Here is a 21,920-nt window from a genome sequence, read left to right on the forward strand (position 1 = left end):
CCGCCATGTTTTGCCGATCGCCGCCCTCCTGAACGTCACAAGAGGGCGGTGATCGGTTGCTATGACAGCCGGAAGCCTATTGAAGGCTTCCAGGCTTGTCTCTGCACTAGATCTATTAGACGATGCCAGAGGCAGCCTCTAATAGAAGTGCTGGGATTTTCCTATTCACTGCAATACTGTAGTATTGCAGTGAATAGTATGAGCGATCAGACTCCCTAGGTTTCAAGGTACCTAAGGGGTCTGATCATAAATGTAACAGAAGAAAAAAAAAAGTTTTTAAAAGTATTAAAAAAAAATAAAAAAAATATAAAAGTTCAAATCACCCCCCTTTCCCTAGATCAGCTATAAAAGTAATTAAAGAACATTAAACATAAACATATTAGGTATCCCTGCGCTCCAAAATGCCTGAACTATTAGAATATTAAAACATTTATCCCGTACTGCGAACGGCGTAGCGGCAAAAAAAATAAAAACAGCCAAAAAGCGTTTTTTTCAACACTTTGCCTCCTATAAAAAATTGAATAAAAAGTGATCAAACCATCGGATCTTTCCCCAAATGGTATCAATAGAAACGTCATCTTGTCCCGCATAAAAAGACACCACAACCAGCTCCATACATGGAAATATGAAAAAGTTACAGGTGTTAGAACATGATGACACAAATTTTTTTTTCTATTTTGCAAAGTTTATCATTTTTTTAAAAGTATCAAAAAATTTCAAATACTATATAAATTTGGTATCACCGCGTTTGTACTGACACGTAGAACACAGGTAACATGTCATTTGTACCAAACAGTGAATGCTGTAAAAATTAAACCCATAAGAAAATGGCGCAAATGCATTTTTTCTCCAATTGCGCCTCATTCTGAATTTTTTTCCAGCTTCCCAGTACATTGCACAGCATATTGAATGGTGCCATTACAAAGTACAATTTGTCCCGCAAACAATAAGCTATCATGTGACTCTGTGAACTGAAAAATGAAAAAGTTATGGCTCTTGAAATGTGAGGAGGGAAAAACGAAAATGCGAAACCAAAAAATGGCCTGGTCCTTAAGGGGTTAAAGAAGAAGAATTCAGAAGAAGAGACACATGCATACCACAGCAACAAAGCTGTGCAATTTTAATGCAATTTTTAATCGCAAGACTAGCTCTAGCCTTAATATGTCTCTGCGACTGGATCTGGTGTAGGTGGCCATTGTGTGCACATAAATAATAATTCATTGCATTACAAAATTGTGCTTAATGCTCCAGGAAGGACACACCGCTAGGAGGGTACACCAGGCAGACACAGATTTTCTCCTTACATATAATATCCTTGATGTCTAGGTTGTCCTCGGTTTTATTTATGATTGGATAACGCACATGCTAATGCTTAAAGGGAATGTGTCAGAAAAATGGCTTTTTTAAAAAAAAAAAAAAAAAAAAAAGTTTTTGTAACCTACTGTATCCATTACTAGTCCCCATTGAAATCAATGTTAGATGGACTCATAAAAATCAGCATGAAAGAATTCAGTGTGAACATAGACTTAAATAGCGGCCTGTCCGTAGTTGTTCATCATGACTCCTCCATATACACACACATTTGGTTTGTTGTGGGCAGTGGCATATCTCCTGTGAAAGCAAAGGTCTGATCCTTCTGCTCACCTACCATCTGGAGGATTGGGTGAGCCCTACTTGTATACGATGGGTGCTCAATCTTGCCAAAATTTGTGGGTTTATTGGATTGCACCTAATGTACATGGCCACCTTTAGGCTCCATTCCCACAGAGTAACACGCCGCTCGTTTAGATACATAAACACGTATCAGAGTGCGGTGCTTCAAAACAGATTCCATTGACTTCAATGGGTGGTGGCTTAAGCACGCTACCCATTGAAATGCCTCCCATTCATTTCAATGTGTAGCGCGCGTAAGCCGGCACCCATTGAAGTCAATGGGATCAATTTTGAAGCGCCTCGCTCTGACACGTGTTTACGTGTCTAAATGAGCAGCACTCACTGGGTCAGGTATAGTAAATCTGTAATATATGGATACTGTGACTAGTTTTTTTAAATTTTTTTTATGTCTCCTTATTATTACAAGATTACGAGAATGATGTTTTCTAGAAATAAACGCTGGCTTGTGGGCATGGGTTGTAATACCATATGCAACCTGCTGTGTTGCTGTTTCTGCAAAAAAAAAATAAAAAAAAATTAGTTTTGTATATTTTTATCATCATTATTTTAAATCTCACTCAATCCTTCAAACTTCTGCGTCCCTTTCCTTCTCCTACTTTACCTTCACCTTCCCAACCCCCTGCCGCCCTTCAACCAGTGTCAATATCCCAGAACTGCTGACACATCGCACAGCCATCTGCGAGCCAATTACATCAAAATTACGTTTTTAAAGATCATTTCCAGAATTATTTCCAACACACAAGGAGCATATTGCAAAAAATCCACATGAAATCACATAAAAGCATTCTTTCCATGCACAAAATTTACTTGACACATGATACATAGGAAATAAAAAAAATAAACCCCAAAGAGTCAGGTAAATTTTTTTAATTTTTTTTTTTTTATTGAATGTGTTTCCATGTCGGAAAGGTGTTTACAAGGCAGGAGCCTGCTCCTTCGCCACAAAGAAAAGGAATTTAGGATGTGGTGTAAGAAGATACAGTAATTGCTTCATTGATCAGAGTCAGAATGTTAGGAATCGGAGTCTAAATAAAATATTCTGGGAAGGATGGAGAGAGAGAGGGGGTAAAGTTTGGGTGGGCACCGGGATTCACAAGGCACTGCAGAGGAGGGCGGACAGTAAGTACATTCATACAGAGTTGGGGGCCGCTCCGATGTCACCGGCTCTTACCCACTGACTTGTAGCGTTGCTTCAGTCTACTTACCCATGTAGCATTTACCTGCTTCTATATGGCCTCTACACATCTATTGGTTCTGGCTCTGGGTATTCACGGGTGGATATTCTATCACACTATTCCTCTGCCCCTTTGCCATGTTTAAAGCAAAACGAAAACATATTAGCAGGTGCAAATCTGAGACATTCCGCGTTCCCCCGGAGCCTCCTTACCACAATATTTACGTAACCGAAGAAAGAGAACACATTGGGAGAAAAGTTAACTTTTGCCAGAATTTTGTCACAGATTGTGTCAAAGCGTGGAGCGCACGGTTATATGCCAAATTTATTGTGTGTTTTAGAAACTTTTCGTGCCAGTTTAAAATTGCTGCAAAACAACGTAGAAAATTGCTATTCATGGACGATGGCGTTTACCGTATATACTCGAGTATAAGTTGACTTTTTCAGCACATTTTTCATGCTGTAAAAGCTCTCCTCGGCTTATACACGAGTCAGGGTCCATGGAGCACTGAAAACTGGAAGGACCTGGAAGGGGGGAGGTCCTTTAGTTCTACTGCTCTGTGATTGGCTTTTCATGAGGTCACGTGACTGTGATGTCATCAAAGGTCCTGTAGCCACTGGTATGTAACATCTGCAGATAAGGTGGAGTTTAAATCCTAGTAGCTCCGCCCACGCCAGAGGCTTATACTCGAGTATATACGGTAGGTGGTGGAGGAAAGGTGTCTAAGGTACCGTATCATGAATTATAATATACAATGGCACATGCAGGATGTAGGCGCACGTCTGTAACCAGCGCCAATCCACCATATAGCAAATCCATCATTTGTTTCCATTTACATGGAGCCATCATTGGCAGTATATACAGACATTATATAATTGTTTGTTGCCATCCTGTTTCCATGAGAGGAAGTGATGTCCAAAATGATATCAATGTCCACATAAAATATGGAATACATAGGACAATGTTTATATGGGACAAACCTTCCTACTAATATGCCTTCAGTAGATCGTCCTGTGTCTATGGACCTCTAGTGTGGTAGGAATGGAACGGGACCCACCATATAATGGCTGTGAAAATCCGATGCAATGGTCTGGTTTTCACTTCATAGACCGGATCCGTGAAGTCCGACAAAACTAGGACATGTGAACAGTCCCATTGTGTTCCAAAAACAGCCATTTTTGACCACCAAATTTTTCCCCACAAAACTTATCCTCTTGAAACCTTTTTTGTATCATGATGAAACTATTATACCTCTCATTTCCAATGGTTGGGGCCAATTTACCTGCCTTTGTTTTTGATCATCTCATAAAGCAATTCCACATTTACTACGTATATATTTACATCAATTTCTATGTGACAGTTTGAAGGCGACCCCTCTTTACCCCCCAAAAAATAGCAAAAAAAAAAAAAAAAGCACAAAATAGTAAACAGACGAGGAGAATTCTCTTCTGGTTGCAGAGAGAACTATGCAGCGTATCCCACAGTAGCAAATCGTCTGTTTACTTTCATTTTAATCTAATTGCTGACGGGATGCGGCACAGTTTTCCTGTTTACCAGTTTCCATAAAGGCTTTACAGATTTTTTTTTTTCCCAAGCAGATTGGTTGATGCGGGGACTCTGTGAGGCAACTGACGTGAAGAAAACTGCTGTGTCGAACAAATATTCTATACATATGATACACACTACATAAACAGTACATAAATGTACCGAAGGTGGTTACAATGACACATATATTACTACAGAACACACATTGTATTACACACCCTGTCACCACTACACGTGAGCAGCGGCGAGCAGGTCCTGTCTAATGCTTTATAATAGAAGATAAAATAGCGGCTTGTATGTTACACTATTTTGCATATCACAACACTTTTTACACACTCAGAATGTAGTCCTCAAGTCAATAGGTTTTGTTTTGTTTCCCGTTAAGAGGCAACATATGCCGCGTCGTGCTTGTTTGGCAGAGGCTGGGTTACTGTACACGGCTCTGCAGGTCTTCATTGCTCCATACAATCCATACAGTTCTAGAGAATGATCTGCAAGCGATCAGATCGAAGGTGCTACGTTTTAGGGGGCAAGCGGGTTTTCTTATTGTGCCCAATGTAAGTTAACGGCGGCCTTAAGGGATTGAGTTTGTGGCCCATAGTGAGAAAAATCAGCGTTTTGTAGGATCACGCAACATCAGCTGGTCTGAAAACTCGAAGACCGTTTTTTTGAGAACGTTTCAGAATTTTCTACAAACGCCTAAACTTAACGGTTGGAGGGCAGAGAGCATGGTAAGGCCTAGACGTGTTTACTATTGTATATCCGTCATGGTTTCTGGCACGTGATTCGGTCTTTGGGAGCACACATCATATGTTTTGTTTTTCCAATGAAGTCAATACCACCTGGCAAAAGAGTTCAACCGCAAAATTTTTCGGTAATCTTTTGGCGTAGAACCAAGGCCTCGTAACTGAGTGACACCAGGTCACGGCTTAATCCTTGTCCTTCTTATAGCTTTGTGCATTGTCTATAAGATAGTAAGACCACATTCATGGAGGTATAAAGACCAAGATCAGTGTCTAACATGCTTAGGGGATTAGTTGGCTGGCAGGTCATGGACGACGTTGTCTCTCACTTTGTGGACATTGCAGATTGATTGATGGATAGTTAATATTATATCATTATGAGTGGGTCGGACTCTACTAGACCTTCTGCATAAAGTAGATCTAGTCTAAGCTGCACCCATAGCATCCTTGCTCCCACCTAGACCTTCTATCTTCGGTGATGCCACCATGTGCATAGTTCCAAGCATTGGAGGTTGTGTATATACAGAATTAGAGTTCCACTTCCAAGACAACCCTCACGGTTTCACACATTTTCCTTTTTTTTCTTTGCGCTGTAGTTTCCTCAGGCGCCTGGTCCAAGCGTCCCTCCATTGGATCACCACGCTGTTTTTGTCAGCCGTAAGTCCTGGCCTGTCTCCTTGACTCTCGCTGCTGCCCATCACCAGGTATCGGCGGCTCAGCAAGATCTTTGGACATTTGCAGGACAGGTCTTTTATGTGTATCCACAGTACATTATCTCCACGCTTTACCCTGTCATCCCGGACCTTGTAGACTGAAAGCACATTGACCGTAAACTTTGCCCAGGAACCAACCATCTCCATCTCCAACACATTCACCTGCACCACTGTAGGGAAAAGAGTGAAGAAAAGGAATGGTTATAGATTGTATGGGGTGATGGGCTCCAGCCAGGAAAAACTATTTAGAAAACAGCTGTGTCGTTTTACAATAAGAAAAGTCTATTCCCTGATCCCTCCTAGGTTTCCTAGGGTCCGTGATGGTCTCTACTTTCTGCACCAGCAATGTTGTCCCACCTTATACAGGTGACTGCTATAGGCAACCACTGGCTGTACTGGTGACCTATGTCAGGAGTAAGGAATCGGAGATCGATGGGAGATCCAGTATGTGTCAGAATAGTAGCAGAGGGGGACTGGGGAGTAGATTTGGGTTATTTTATAACTAGGTTCACACATGTTGCAGGTGTCTGTTGTTCTGGACCATTGCACCAATAAAATAGTGGGCACCAGCGGAGCCTCAGGGACAATTGGGTGTCCATTCTGTAACTGAAATCGCTAGACAAAACGTTGGGCATACAGGACTTTTTTTTGTCTGGTGTTTTTGGACGAATCTGTGCCCTAAACCCAAAACGCTAAGTGTCCATGTTTCTGGTCCATCAGAGGACAACAAGAATACACAAATGGACCATTAAAATAACAGACACTGACTGAGACCATTGAGCCCATCATGGGGTCTGTCAACTAGAAAAAGTCAGGCTTGTAGAGCTTATCTCTGGAGATTTTAGAATGACACCCGGCACAGATGTGAACTCCGCCTTAGCCGTCCTGTAAATCATTTTCACCGACTGCACAACCCTGGGGGCCACTTTTACACCGTTCTAGGCATTTCATGTCATGTTCATACGCAGCAGATTTGTTGCAGAGATTTCCTACGACTGTCCCAGATGAATAGAACTCATTTTCAGTCGCAGGGATTTGTACAATCAGCCTAAGAGGTTGATGAAATCTTTGGTTGCAGAGACCAAACCTAGTCTAGATGATCAACTCCATAAAATGAACCGATGTGTCACTGAGATAAGGCTTAGCTCAGGGCTGGGGCTTCATTCACATACATAATAACCTTGATTTATCACCCAGGCACATAATATCTCTTGTTTGGGCTAAATGAGGTACCAAGTACTGGGGTTATGGTATGAGCCCACTACCTCCCACTTCCAAAAAAGCTCTATTTATCAGTGGGGGGTCTTTGTCCTTCTGACAGGGACAGCTTGGGGAGGCCTGGTTCAGACTTTCTCGTCTCACAGAGCCATAACGCCTTCTCTATTCTCCGCACGCCAAGAGTCCCTGCCATACATCAATGTGTTGCTTCCCCTCCGCGCTCAGGATGAATGGTCACCGTGTCACACTGATTAGGGGCCATCAGTCTACGTCCAATGGTTGCACAGCCAGGTGATTATTAGCATCTCATTAGCATATCGTTCCCTCCCATGGATTTTTTTTTTTTTTAAGGGGTGGGGGGAGCGATATCCTTTTTAACATTTCTGGCAGACAGAGAAAGGGACAGGAATGAAAAGAAATAGGGAGAGGGAGTATGTGAAATAGAGAGAGGTGGAAGCGGACCGTCCCATGAATTAAGAGGCGAGAGAGTATTCTCTTCTCTCACCCTAATGAGGATACAGTCCTTTTATAACCCGGTGCCATCTCCCCTCTCGGTGCCTCTCTTAACTCTTCTGTGCCTGAACAATCCTGGAATGTCAATGCTCCGGCTGTCAAAAGGCCAGCGATGGAAAGACCCACACACAAATAAAATAAATTATGGGCTATATGTTGGGTTATATGGGAATATTATGTATATATACATGTTCTGGGTGCACATTCTTTCACACTTGCTTGTCAGTTTATGAACTTTATATGACCCGACTAAGACGTTGCAGATCTATAAAATGCATTTCGAACTGACTTTTTACTCTTGGAAAGTAGTGTATAGCATTCCTCTGACCCCTTGTGCCCCCCTACTGCATTGAGGCCTTAGAGAATTACTCATTTACTGACCTCTATAGCCATTCTAACCCATGACAGACTGAATTGATCCAAAGCGCTTTCCCATGCTGTACATCATTCAATGAAAAGCTGCAAACATTGGTGTAATAGCGAGTCAGTGGTATGTAGAGGATGCAGAGGGCCCTGGTCCTAGAGGGGATGTCATAGGTCACCACTATGGTTATCTCTCTAAACAAAGTTGTTTCACTGTACAAAGAAATTCTACATTTTTCTCTATAACTCTTATGGACGTTATCAAGGGGGGGGAGACCCCGCACGGATCCCACTCTATAACCCAGAACCGAGAGCTGCTCCTTTTTGAATGCCTAGCAATGTGATACTACAATATCCCTTGCAGCGGCCTTCAATGCCTGGCTGGCTGCGGCTTCTCCGACACAATCAGCCATTTGCCAGGAAGGATCCAGGGTGATCAGTGGGTCACATTCTGAACAACCGTTCATCTCGACCTTTATCGAATGTATGTGGCAAACTTAAAGGGAATCTGTTAGCAGGAAAATCGGCAGCACCTTGCTTCTACACTTTCCAAAGCGGTCTTCCTTATTCTGCATTGCAGCTCCATTTTTATAAAAAAAACATAACGTTCTTATGGAAATTATCTGAACAGTTTACTTGAGCGATATCTTCTTTGTCGCTATCTGGAGGGGAGAATAAAGCCCCAGCTTTAGAGGAAATGCCCCTAAAGCCCCTTTTTGGCCATTTTGCATTACATTAAAACCCTGATTTTCATGAACATGGAGCTGCAATGCAGAATAAGAAAGACATCTTTAGAATGTGTAGAAGCCGCTCTATAAGGTACCATCATTTAGATACAGATTTTCATGTTGACAGACTCCCTTTAACTATGACAGTCCTGTACACAACTATGGAAGCCATCATGATTTAGCTTTCCTCTTGGCCCAATGCTCATGTGATCTGCCTGGAGCCAGGAACATCATGAACCGTAATGGTAAAATGGTTTATTATGACCACATCACAGGTTTAGCCCTGACCCCAGCATCATAAAACGTAGAGCATTTAAAAAAGGAATACAAGACACTTTGCACCATGAGGCGATAGTTATTGGACAAACATTTGGTAACTTCCTCATTCTACCCATAGACATGCAGACCTAGATCACCTGAGCATGCATGGAAAGAGTCTGAGAACTACAAGTATCTACTAAAAGCCGCTGTTCCCAGACAGTTCACCATCCGCTCCATCCCCATCCAGTCTACATGATATTGCTGCCATATAGTCGAGCGTCACACACTACATGTATGAACATAGAAGGGTTCTCACCAAAATCCTTCTTGCAATATTTCTTCAGGTTGATTTTATAGTTTCCTTTAGGAGGTTTGCAATACTGCTCACAATCTAAAAGATAAGAAAGTGGATTATTATAGATCAGAATCTTATGATACAGATTGAGGAAACTTGCACATTAGGAACATATATGCTGTGGTGCAAAGCCTTGACTATACAGTAATCAGTTCAGCAACAGATGGAGTCCAGGCGGTGGTCTGCTCCTTCGCGTGTAGCACAGACCCCTTCAAGAGAGTGATCCAGCAATGTATCTGTCCACCAAGAGGAATGGTCTACTCCTTGTATTTGTCTAGGTACATTTGCAGATAGGAGTCTATGCTTATGGGGTTTTGTGCTAGATTTTGGAGACATTGCTTTAAGGTTGACTGAAAGGAGGGAAACTGAAGACAATCCCCCCCACCCCCATGATAAAAAGCTTTGGGTCAAAGCCAGGGTGAAAAGGCCATCTGTTGTAGGGTGGAGGGTACAAAGTGTGCCAGGGACCTGTGCCAGAGTAACATTAGAAATCCTGTCACATGCCAGGCTAGTGCTGGGCACAGGCAGGTACAGCTTTAGGGCCCGGCTTTCCGTGTTAAGAGCTGCAACTGGATCACCTGGTATAATGCCGATTAATAGGAGAGATTTATAGAATTCATTCAGAGATTTATTAAAGGGTTTTTTTTGGGGGGAAAAAAAAGAGTAAAATCTGCTAAATATGGAAATATTCATTGTTGCAGCTTTATTGGATTTAGGGGATAAAATTAGAAATTATTCGGTCGTTCTTCATACCAAGTAACATAAAAGTTATTGTATTGTACCTTGTTTTACCAAATATTTATTTGTACAATTCAGATAAACATATACATAAGTCTATAGATAGCGAGTATAGCAGAACTGAATAAAGAACATATACCGTACATAAGTCTATAGATAGCGAGTATAGCAGAACTGAATAAAGAACATATACCGTACATAAGTCTATAGATAGCGAGTATAGCAGAGCTGAATAAAGAACATATACATAAGTCTATAGATAGCGACTATAGCAGAGCTGAAGTTGTTAAACTATTTATATCACAGTAACCCCTCATGCACAACACCTCAGAGGTTGCAAAGAGCCAAATACAGGCTTATATTATTGACCCCCAATGTAGGGCTCTCCAATTTGTACAGAACTACAACTTCCAGCATTCTTTGACAGCCCCTCCTTGTCACAACATGCTGACAATCATAGGTTCACGACACCTGAAGCGTCACAGATTGGAGGCTACTGCTCCAGGTCTTCCTACATAGTATATATATGGCATCCATAGGCTGTATCGCCTCCCTAGACTATGCTGACACCATTAGACATCAACTGGGTTTGATGAATGAAAGGAGCTGGCAGAGAACTAGAATGTCATCCATATAAGTTTGTGTTCTCTCTTTAGTCTAGTGCTAGGAGGAAGAAAGGCTATCCTTCCCCTTCCTGTAGATGTCTTCTCCTCGCCGCCATTCCTTAGATAATGCCGGCTTTCGTCCATATGCTAATTAGTTTTCTTGCGGCACTGGGGGCGGTCCCCAACACTCAAACGGCACTGGGGGCCTCTCCTGTGTTGTGAGAAAACTATCCAGTGCCGTCACCTTCTTGTTCGGCACCTCCGCCTCTTCTTTCCTGTTCGGCCATAGGAAAATGGTGATGGACATGCGCAGTTGGCGCTTTTTGAAGAAGACGTGACAGGACAAGAAAGAAGAGGCAGAGGAGGTGAACAAGAAGTAGACGGTGCTGGATAGTTGTCTAGCAGCCTTGGGGACGCCCCCAGTGCTGCGAGTGAACTAATTAGCATATGGACGAAAACCGGGATATCTAAGGAACGGCGGCACGTAGAAGACATCTAAAGGTAGAGGAAGGATAACCTTTCTTAAGGCTATTCCGATGTGGGTTTAGCTTACAACTAAACATTCTAATGATAGGATCCCTTTAATATTTTTTCCCTGCAGGTAATTTTTTTCAACCAGCAGAAAACAAATAAGCGTCGTGTTGAATCTTGAGGCAGCGACCACCTGAGAACTCCCCATTTACATAAAGAGGAGGCAGCAAAATGCCGCCTGGCCATGGCAGATTTGGTAAAGCTGAAAGACACTGCTTCAAAATTTCCTAAAGCAGAATTTTTCAGCTTCTACAAATTCTGCCGTGGTTAATCTAGCCTAAGAGCCTGTTCCCATTTTACTTCTACAGCCCCCATTGGAGATGAACATCAGGAGTCTCCTATTCCTTCTATAGAAGACGTACAGTCGCTTATGCAGAAACTGGCTTCCATGTAAAATAAAAAGAAATGGATTTTATATTGTAAAGATGTGCAGGCTATTCTTTCCTATATGACTCAAACTGGGCCAGTAAAGGGACACTATTTTGACATACTTTGGCATATATATTTTTTATTGCAATGTATACTTCATAGACTATTCTGTGAATTTAGAATTTTGGCAGGAAAAAGTTAGGTCCCATAATCTGGATTCAGTTGTGGTCTCATGCCGGACAGGCCCCTAGATCCCCGCATTATAGCCTTCATTCAGATAAAGAGGAAATCAGCTTATAAACTACCAGCCCCGTCATATACCTAACCTCCTTATCTCCTAATCTAGCTACTATGTGGCCAAAAATAAACGTTATAATTCAGTCCAGCCAGCCTGATGCTTATTTTCAGCAGCCTTAAGCCGGCCATAGAGGTAGTGATTTTTCTTATGATCCAGCCAGTATTGAGTCTTTGTGGTTGTGTAACCTGTATTCGGCATGAATGCTTATTTAATGCGAGGCGTATTGAATGTACTGCAGGAGAAATTTCAATAGTCGAGCAAAATTGCTACCTCTGTGGTCAGTGCTATGACTTGTGGAGTAACTTTGTCCTGGTATTTCCTGGAAAGTCTCCTTCAGTAAGTAACCACACATGGTGAGCTGGGGCAGTGTTGAGGCGCAGGTTGCTTAGACCTCATCTAGGTATTTTACTGTGCCCTTGCTTAGATTTTGTTTATAGCCGGTACTGGCTTTAATTCTGTCCGTTGTCCAAGGGGTTAACAGTATCATTATTTCCGCTGGGAGATTTAGTTTCAGAAAATGAGGGGAGAACTTCTCAAAAATGTCAATGCAAACAGAGCCGAATAGGCCTCCACCCTGACTGCAGGACGGAGGGGGGCCAGACCCCTCTCTGAGGTGGATGGGAGCATGATCCCTGGCTGCCGTTTCACCTCACCTTGCCGTATTCACAGGCATTATGGTATACATGGGTTGTCAAAGACGATATGTCACTAGATCTATGGAGTCAGACTGATGTGTCCCCATCACCTTCTAGAAGGATAGTACTATCCAAATAACTTCTCCTTGGTGGAAAAACTTGTCCTAGCGCCACCTTTTGGAGGGTAGCTCCCTATAGATCAATGTCTGGCATCATCTGGGATGCCACAAGCTTTCAGGAAAGGCAGGATTGATCTATACAGAGCTACTTTCTAAAAGTTTAGCACTAGAGCCAGGGCCGTTTTAACACATTAGTGAGCCCCATTCAAATGTTTCATTAGTGGGACCCTCTCATAATATAGTGCCCGACTCCAGTGGCCCACACAGTATAGTGTCCCCTCCAGTGGCCCACAGAGTATAGTGTCCCCTCCAGTGGCCCACACAATATAGTGTCCCCTCCAGTGGCCCACACAATATAGTGTCCCCTCCAGTGGCCCACACAATATAGTGTCCCCCTCCAGTGGCCCACACAATATAGTGTCCCCTCCAGTGGCCCACACAATATAGTGTCCCCTCCAGTGGCCCACACAATATAGTGTCCCCCTCCAGTGGCCCACACAATATAGTGTCCCCTCCAGTGGCCCACACAATATAGTGTCCCCCTCCAGTGGCCCACACAATATAGTGTCCCCTCCAGTGGCCCACACAATATAGTGTCCCCTCCATTGGCCCACACAATAAACACCAAACAAACACAACAGTTTCCAAAATACAGGACGACTTTCCTGCTTGATTTGGGTTGTCTGAGGGGTCGTCCCCAGTATAGGATTTGGTGCAGATACACAGTTTGTCCCATAGTTAAATCGGCCCTGACTAGAGCAAGTTTCTCCTTTTTCCACCAAGGAGGATTTCTTTGCATATGGTTTTCCCACAATCCTTAGCGTGGTCCAATGAGTCTTTGCAGGGTGGCCTAAAAAGGCAGTAGTCTCCTTAAGGGGACATAGTACCCCTTGTGATCCACTACTAGAAGGAAGTAACAGTGGTGAAATAAAAGTGCTCGTCCTCTTTGTCTTCACAGGGTTCACCTTGAGTCTGTACTGTCAGTCCATCTATAACAGATTATTGAGGGTCCCGCAGTAGGACCTCCACCAATTTGAGAACATATCCAATCTTGACCATACCCCTACATGCATTTCATGTTGTATTTTGTCCAAGAAAGTTTTCAGACAGATATCATGAGTAACTCAAAAAAAAAAAAAAATCTTCTGCCTTCTTACTAAATATTCCCTAAATATTCAAATGGTGGTCTTGTGTCTCCATGCTATGAAATGGTGCAGGGCTGATATCTGAAAGCTGGGTATTTCTGTATTGCTAATATGCTGACTCTATACATACACAACATTCATGACTTATATAGGTTGCAGTGAGTCTGGTAGTGATGGGGTTAACCCGTCCTGACCACAAGAATGTTCTGTGTAAGATTTCTGACCAGCCACCACTTCCCCTCCCCGATCCTCAGACCGATCATAAGAGAGCAATGGGTACTCGGTACTACAGCACCCAACCACACGTGGGCAGCGACTACCCCACAAACCCTGGAGTGGTCTCCTTAACCCTTACTGATCCGGCTATGCACTGGCTGTGTAACGTTTCACTGCACTGTATACCTTCATTAGATATCTCTACTAGAAAGATGGGTGACGTGGTTTTAATAATGACATCACTTACTTTTAATAATCGGAGACCCAGGGGGGATAAAAACGTAAAAAAACAGAGAGGTAAGTAACACAGTTTTTTATGTTCACTCACCTCTCCTGGGCCTCCGATCATTATACTCAGTATATACTCGAGTATAATAGTGTTTGTGGGACCTGTGGCATCACTTACCGATCCTGGCCCCTGCCAGGATCGGTAAGTAAGTAGGTCCTGTTACTGGCTGGAGTAACTCCAGCGGGTAACGGCCTATTAGGAAAAAAAAAAAAAAAATGCAGCGGCTGTCGCCGGGCCCCTTAATGTCCCAGGCCTTGTGGCAGCCGCTACCCATGCCATAGACCCAACCTATTTCATTTATACACAGATTGTATGCAGTACCACAATCCATTCAAAGGGTGGCGCTGTTTCTAGAAAAGCAGATCTTGAGATACAATACCACAATGTAGTGGGACGCACAAGGCTCCTCCTCATAGTGGCAACCAGCCAAGTCCTGTATGGTCTCTACCAAAGTCTATTGGACCCAATGCAGAGACTAACGCTACATTGAGGGGGTCCCTTTTAGTTGGTAGTGGGTTCACACAGAAGAGCACACCCTTCTTATAAAGCCCAATCCCGTCACATTTCTCTTCCTGTTACATCTCCAGCCCATTGTGTTTAGCCCATATATTGTTTGTCTCTTCCCGCCCCTGACATTGACCTCGCTCACTTTTCTTGTGATCTTCCCTTTCTCCTGCCCCTGAGCTTTCTCTCCTCCAGTCTTCTGCATGTTAGCAGACGGGTAAATCCATCCCCGGACGGAGCTGTAATAACTGTCCTCACTTGACTGATACAGGGAATAATGCAAAACTTCTGCGTAATCCCCGTTAGATGACTATTGTTTTCCTCCTTATGACATTTAGTCACTCCCCCCCCCCCCCCCCTTGAACTAAGTGTCCTTTCCTTCTTCATTTCTAGTTTTTATTATATTTGGGAGATTGGCCAGGACCAGTTAACCCATTGCTTTGCGTGCTCCCACCCCCTGCGGCCTGGCATATTCTCTGGCGATGAGCCTGGAAAACTTGTCTCTGAACAGCTTGTCTCGGAAAGCAGGGAAAACTTCCCAGTGTTTTGATGCACTTCTTTAAAGGCCTGGCATCCACCATCTTCCTCCCGACAAGATGAACTGGCAGCAATGTTAATTTCATTTACTTTGGGGTTGCTATCTGGAGCGCCCCACCTTCCCCGTCCTGCAGATTGCTAAGACTTACCAGCTGGCTCCTCTGTGCTGGTGAGGGCTGGAGTAGGGACCACTGCTGGGATTTCTGGAGGGCGAAAAAAGAAAAGATGACGTTCATTTAGGCAATGGGTTTATAAACCATGTTCTGTGAGTAATGGAAGGCAAATACTAGAAAGGAGAGTCAGGCAATGTAGGACCTGGAAAGGGTAGTAGTATTCTGGTCATAAGCCAGTACAAATGATCTGAAAGGTTATCCTAAAAAAACCTCCCATAAATCTAAGCGAAAATATTTGCTTTTAGACAATAATAAAAATAAAAACATTGCCTTGCATGGGAAATTATTACGAGGGATTTTCCAGGCTTTAAAGGGGCTGTGCTTAAGGGACGCCCAGTGATCAGGAGAATGGGGAGACCAAAAGTCCCCCCCCGAAGCCTCCTTGGGAACCATTGCACTTTTCTCCTTCTATCTAGGTAGCCTTCAATTTTAGGCAGAAACCATGTGGAAACCCACTTTTTGGGCAGTTGGGGTTTCTGTTTTTCATGTCCACCAGCAGACCGGGACAAGAACGGAGAACAGAAACGCGCTAGTGTGAACCTAGAGTAGCAGTTGTTCAGGTCTGTCTAAGGATCAGAACAAAGGACAGGTGGCCCGCTGTTGTAGTTACACATGGAGACATCACTGTCATATATGTACCGTCCGTGCAGTTTAATCATGACCTGGCAGATGTATGCCTGGAGCCTGATACTAATAACTAAGGCCTGATTGTGGTTTTTAAAGTTTTAAATTTTTTTTGTAATGATGGCCACTGAACCCAAAATGAAGTTCAGGCGGACTATCACATTCAGCTATGAGGAAAACAGTGAGATAAATGAATGTATGATTGGTTCCTAGAGGTTACTTACTGATGCATGGAGCAATCGGGGAGCGGCTTTGTTGATATCCCTTGGCACATCGGTTACACGTTAGACCAGTCACGCCATCCTTACAGGGGCATTGTCCTGTGGTCTGGTTGCAGGTCTTACCTGCTGCTCCCACTGGATGGCAGTCACAAGCTGAAAGAGAAGAAACAATCAGGTTAATGACTTCTGACAATGTCTCCTAAACTCAAGCCTTTCATCACCGAGGATAGCTAGGCTTTACCCATGGCAAATGCATGTAGTTTTCTAGGCCTGTTCCCCCCTGGCCAAGGCTTGTTGGCTCCCTTCTGACCTCACTACCTTCCTTCCGCCGGGGCTCCTGGTTATGAAAACACAGCTTTTTGGAATTGCCGCGTCCAAAAAAAAGAGTTGCTTTTTACATTACTTGTAATGTGGATGCGATCGTGGCTAATCCCATCCACACATTGCAGAACAAGACCGGCAACGCAAAATGCTGCGATTTCAAAAATGCTTGCAGTATGTCAATCCTCCCTACAGACATTCTGAAGATTCCCGTTTATCTATAACAGAGGCAGAAAGTTCGCAGAGGAAAACGCAGTGGAAAAAAATGGGATGCGTTTCCGACGCGGTCTTTTCTGCAGCAATTCACTGTTTGGGGCCTTAGCCTTTCCTGGGACTTGATTGATAACATATATTATACCAGTGTGGATAAGACTCCTGGCACCTCCACCAATCAGCTTTTGGAGCACAGAGGTGAGCACTGTAACCTCTTTTTTTGTTACCCTTGAAGTCATGGTCAATGGTGACATTCAGCAGCTCAGTGCCAATTGTGGATAGGAATGGGATTGAGCTGCAATACCAGGCACCGCCTCTGCACAAGGTGTGGCACTGTGCTTAGTATACCACAAACTGGTCCCAGTGCTCTGCCAAGACCCCCCAGTCACTACTGATCTGATATTGATAACTAGGCAACCCCTTTAAGTAGAATCGTTTTCACAGTTCATAGACTCTTCTGAGAGCTGACATCATAAAGCGATTTCACTGTTGATATTTTGTATGGTGTTGAAATGCTAGAAATTGTGTGTGGGCCTGGTGGGATTGAGACCCTGCACGGAGGTATCCCACAAGGAGAAGGCATCACGTATGAGGAGTCGGCCGCTTCCTTTACTGCAGAGCTATAATTCTGTAATGAGTTAATAGAGCTGTGGTTGTCGTTTCTTGTCCTAGTGGGCGTCTTCCCAGTTATTAGGGAGCTTAGCGTAATTGGACAATAACAATAAATTGTTCTCTATGTCTGTGGGATCTAACCTCTGACACTTTGCACTGGGGACGTCAAGAAAATGTCAGACAGAAATTCTAAAGGTGCAGCTTTCTGCTTTCGGACGGGTGCCAGAATCTGCTCCATACAGCCGATGGGTCCAGGAAGTAACTCTGAGCCCCCCATGATCAGATGTTTTTTTTTTTTTTTTTTTTTGCTAAGGCCCCACGCAGTGTTTTTGACCTTTGCAGAATGCAGTGGGGAAAAAAATGCTACGTTTTACAGTCCCAGTAAAGTGACTGAGATTTTATTCAATTTCATCCTCACATTTCAGAAAAAATACAGCATTTGCCAAAAAGACTTATACTGGGCGGAATAGGGGGTGTAAAAATGCAAAACGCAGAAGCGTTTTTTGCTGCTTTTTTTGTGCTGCCTCTATAAGAACTGAGCTGCAGTAACTTGTGACAGCCACTAGGTTAAGAATAAGCCATCCGTATCTACAGCCCTGTATATACTAATTCTCTCTTGCTGTTTTTGTCGTTCCTCCGTGACAACATCAGCAATCAATGCTCAGCTGAATACACGCGTTACATGCAGATTTAGAAGGGCTCTGCTGCAAGTTTGTCACAGAATCCAGCCTATAGCGTGCAGGACCTTTTCATCTGCTGATTTCAGACAGACATTGCAATGAAGTCTCCATAGACTGCGACGTAAATGTGAGCACAGACTTAGTGCCACAACTGCAAGAACTAAGATTGTGCTGCAATTCATCCTTCTTAGGGAGGTATTGAGTATACAATTATGGTAATGAAATATTTGTATCTCCGTTCACTAGTGATAAAGTTGGTTGTGCTTGTACTATTGGAGGAATTGGGGCTAGGAGTAGCGGTCTTATGTCTATGGCCACTTTACAGAAGGCAACTGATGGTCTTGTATACAAAAGGACACAAATCTTGTGGCTCTGCAGCTGTTTCAAGACCAAGGCTTCTTTCATGTCCTGGCAGACGGCTACTGTCATGGCCTGATAGGACTTCATAGTCCCATTTCAGAAGCAGCAGCGGGATTATTGTAGTGATGCAAACACAAGACACAGACCTGAGTAAGACCTCCAAACGTTTCCATTCACATGCATCATCGAGTCATTGATAAGAATCATCAGCAGAGAGAAATTTCCAACTTTGCGATATCTGCCACCTGCCCGCATGGGGCCTAATGGGAATAATGACGATGGGAATGGAAACACATACAGCTGTGCACTATGTGCTCCTGTCCAATGTCCAGTCCATCTGAAAGTCACCATTCTTTGCATTTGCGTAAATGGAAAGAACTAAAGGGAAAGCACCTTGTAACTTTCTAGAACCCTTTCCAATATGTCCTGTTAGGGCATATAGATGTGATAAGATAGGCGAGGATGCCCCTTTCTTAGCTAGAAAACTGGTGCTACTCTTTAACTCTGTTGTCCATGTCCTGTGTGGTGATACTGCATATCTTCATTCATGTGAATACTACAATACCAGATACAGCAAGGGAAAAATTCAGATTTTTTTTTCCCCCCTAAGGTTGCATCTTAGACTCCGCCTCCTCACAGACGAGCCTCCGGCAGAACCAGCTCTGATTGGCCGAATACTGCACACTGGCCAATCAACGCTGGTCAATGCATTCCTATGAGAAACAGTAAGCTCCCTCGTAACAGCAAGCTGCCTGCTCCTAGCAAGGACGAGCCTGCATCAAATATTTACTGCGAATAGCTAGTAGTATTCGATTGAGTACAAATATTTCGAATACCGTAGTATTGGATTGAATACCTACTCGATCGAATACTACTCGCTCATCTCTAGTTAAGTTCACAGACAATTAAAAGTGAAACATTTTTGCAAATATATACAATTAAAAAATTTGCAGAGTTGTAAAGATTTTCTCTAACCATCTTATGGTGACAGTCTGTTGTCTTGATCGGCTGCCAGCGAATGCGACCGTGACTGCATAGAAAGTTCCCGCATTCATTGTCGTATCCATTGGCTACAGATCAAGACGACAGATGTCACCACCAAGATGGTTAGAGAAAGTCTTTAAAAGCACTTTACATTTTAATATATTTGCAAAAATTTTTTGCTCCAAATTGATTTTTCATACTGGAAACATTGCTATGCAGGGGGCGCTATACAATAAAAACAAAATACTTGGGGATGGGGGGGTTCAGACAATTGCATTTACACCAGCAACTTGCAAATAAAGTTTTCAGTTTCTCCCTATTGAGACAAAGTGTATTTTCTTCGGCAAGGATTGTATAGAGGAGTATTATAGAGGAGGAGCCCCTTTAAACAGCTGTGTGTAGCCCCCCTCGCTGCGCCTACCTCAGCTGCAGCTGTTTAAAGGACGGAGCTGTATTTTCCGTGTGAAAAATGGGAGGAATTTAACCCAAATGGGGAAACTCACAGCTGGTAGAGTCATTTAGCCAATAGCAAACTGGCAAAAGAAAAGGAGGAGAGGGGGAGGGGGCACGTTAGGGCTCATTAGGAGAAACTAATTGCCTCCTTGTTATGGGACAGGAAAAAAGCGAGAGGGAAATTCTTTCCAGGATTTTTTTTTTTTTTAACTATGGAAAAAGGAACGTGTGAGGAAGCTACGAGAAAGATGCAAAGTTCAGGGATAGACAGAATGGAGGTGCGCGGGGAGAATTATTTGGGGCGCCTATTAATGTCAGGAACAAATGGTGCAAGTGGGGCATATATGTATGTAATGAGACTAGATCAATGCACAGGTGCCATAGGACATAGGAGCAACGTGCAATATCCTGGCAGCCCGAGCTAAGCGTCTCCAGCTGCATCTCACAGGCAGGCGGCCATAGGGATCAATGATCACCATATAATTACCCCTTGTTCAGTCATTAACTGTGCAGACAGAGGGCTCTTGGCTTTGGCACTTCACCTGGTGCCAGGTGCCAATAGTGTGAATGCAGATCCTGTGGGAATTCTTAGAAATATCGGCTCTGGCTACAGTTTCAAGTCATTTCCAACCTCTTGGAATTCTAATTGACCCGGGAATCTTTTCTTGGATATATGTACTGTCTTTTCATGCTGTCTTCCACATTGCAATTGACCGGGAATAAGGCTTTATGCGAAGGAATGACAATGGGTATCTCGGATTTGGCTGATATCCAGGGGCGTAGCTATAGAAAGTGCAGAGGTAGCAAAACGTTAGTGGGCCCTGGAGCTGCAAGGCTTCTCTACAGTATAAGGAGACACCTCTATCGTAGGTAGCTCATGGCGTGGGCCTGGTTACCTGCCTTGCACTGGATCCCAGGTGATATCCTTAGCTGTCTTTCAATGCTTTTTTTTTTTTTTTTTTTTTTTTTAAATAGACCGGACATCCAGGGGGCGCTATAGAGACAGCGTACCTCCTTATTTACTTCTGTGTTCCCAGAAAGCATTGCCCATAAGTCTGTCTAAATCAGCTGGATCTTCACAAGTAGGACCAGAACTTCCCAACAATGACATTCCCCGGGGTCCTGCATCTACTAGAGAGCTGGCCGTTTGTTAGCAGAACACTGAGCTGGCAGAAATGTTCCTTGCTATTTGAGGCTGAAGCCCCACGTTGCGGACGTGCACTTTTTTTTTTTTTTTTTTTGTTGTTGTTGCGGTTTTTGTGCCAAAGCCAGGAGTGGATTTATCGGAATGGAAAAAGATTAGAGTTTCCCATATATTTCTCATTCTTTGCCACAACGTACAAGCTGCTTTTATTTCTTTGTTATAGATTTTATATTCTAGAATTATGCCTGCATTTCCATAGGCATGATTGACATGTTGCGTGTCCGCTGTGTGTATTTTAACACATTGTGAGGATAAGATTCGCTAGAATCCCCTCCGCTACACAGTGACTGTAAAATGCTGCGTTTATTTTTTTCTGTGGTGTTTCCTCTGCGGGCAAACCAACGCACGCTACATGGGGACCCAGTCTTAAAGGGGTTTTCCAGGACTTATATATTGATAAGGGGATATCATCACTCCTTAGGGAGAGATCACCGTTTAGGTGTATGGAGACTTATTAAGCCATTTGTGCTCCACTGTGCAAAGAAACATGGGAAGAATATGCAAATCTGTCTTCCATGATGTAGTTAGGAAGCCAGTGCCTCAGTCATGCTTAAGAGATCCAATCAGATCGAAACAGCTGTCCTCGGCTGAGAGACTGTACTTGGTAAAATCCCACATCATTGCAGCAAAGGCCCCTTGGAAGGTCGGGCATGATGATAAAGGGAGCGCCCTCTATTGGGCTGCATGACTGAGGCTCTGTCTTCCTAACTACATCATGGAAGATAGACTTGCATATTCTTCCCATGTTATATATTGATGACCTATCCTTATGTAGGTCCTTTAATATGTGATTGGTCGGCG

The 21,920-nt window shown here is 43.4% G+C and overlaps 1 protein-coding gene across 1 annotated transcript in view; it reads right to left on the reverse strand.

The window, feature by feature from the left end:
- Positions 1-4,442: 4,442 nt before the first annotated feature.
- The window catches only part of NTN3 (netrin 3), a 48,373-nt gene continuing 30,895 nt past the window's right edge, over positions 4,443-21,920 (reverse strand). Inside the window, exons 4-7 of the mRNA XM_075286085.1 lie at positions 16,296-16,445; positions 15,424-15,477; positions 9,250-9,324; positions 4,443-6,020 (exon numbers count right to left, since the gene is read on the reverse strand). Coding sequence (XP_075142186.1) covers positions 5,692-6,020; positions 9,250-9,324; positions 15,424-15,477; positions 16,296-16,445 — 608 coding nt within the window. The 3' untranslated portion in view covers positions 4,443-5,691. The remainder of the gene's footprint in view (positions 6,021-9,249; positions 9,325-15,423; positions 15,478-16,295; positions 16,446-21,920) is intronic.

Source organism: Leptodactylus fuscus, chromosome 8 (genome assembly GCF_031893055.1).
Source record: "Leptodactylus fuscus isolate aLepFus1 chromosome 8, aLepFus1.hap2, whole genome shotgun sequence".
In the NCBI taxonomy this organism is placed as follows: Eukaryota; Metazoa; Chordata; class Amphibia; order Anura; family Leptodactylidae; genus Leptodactylus; species Leptodactylus fuscus.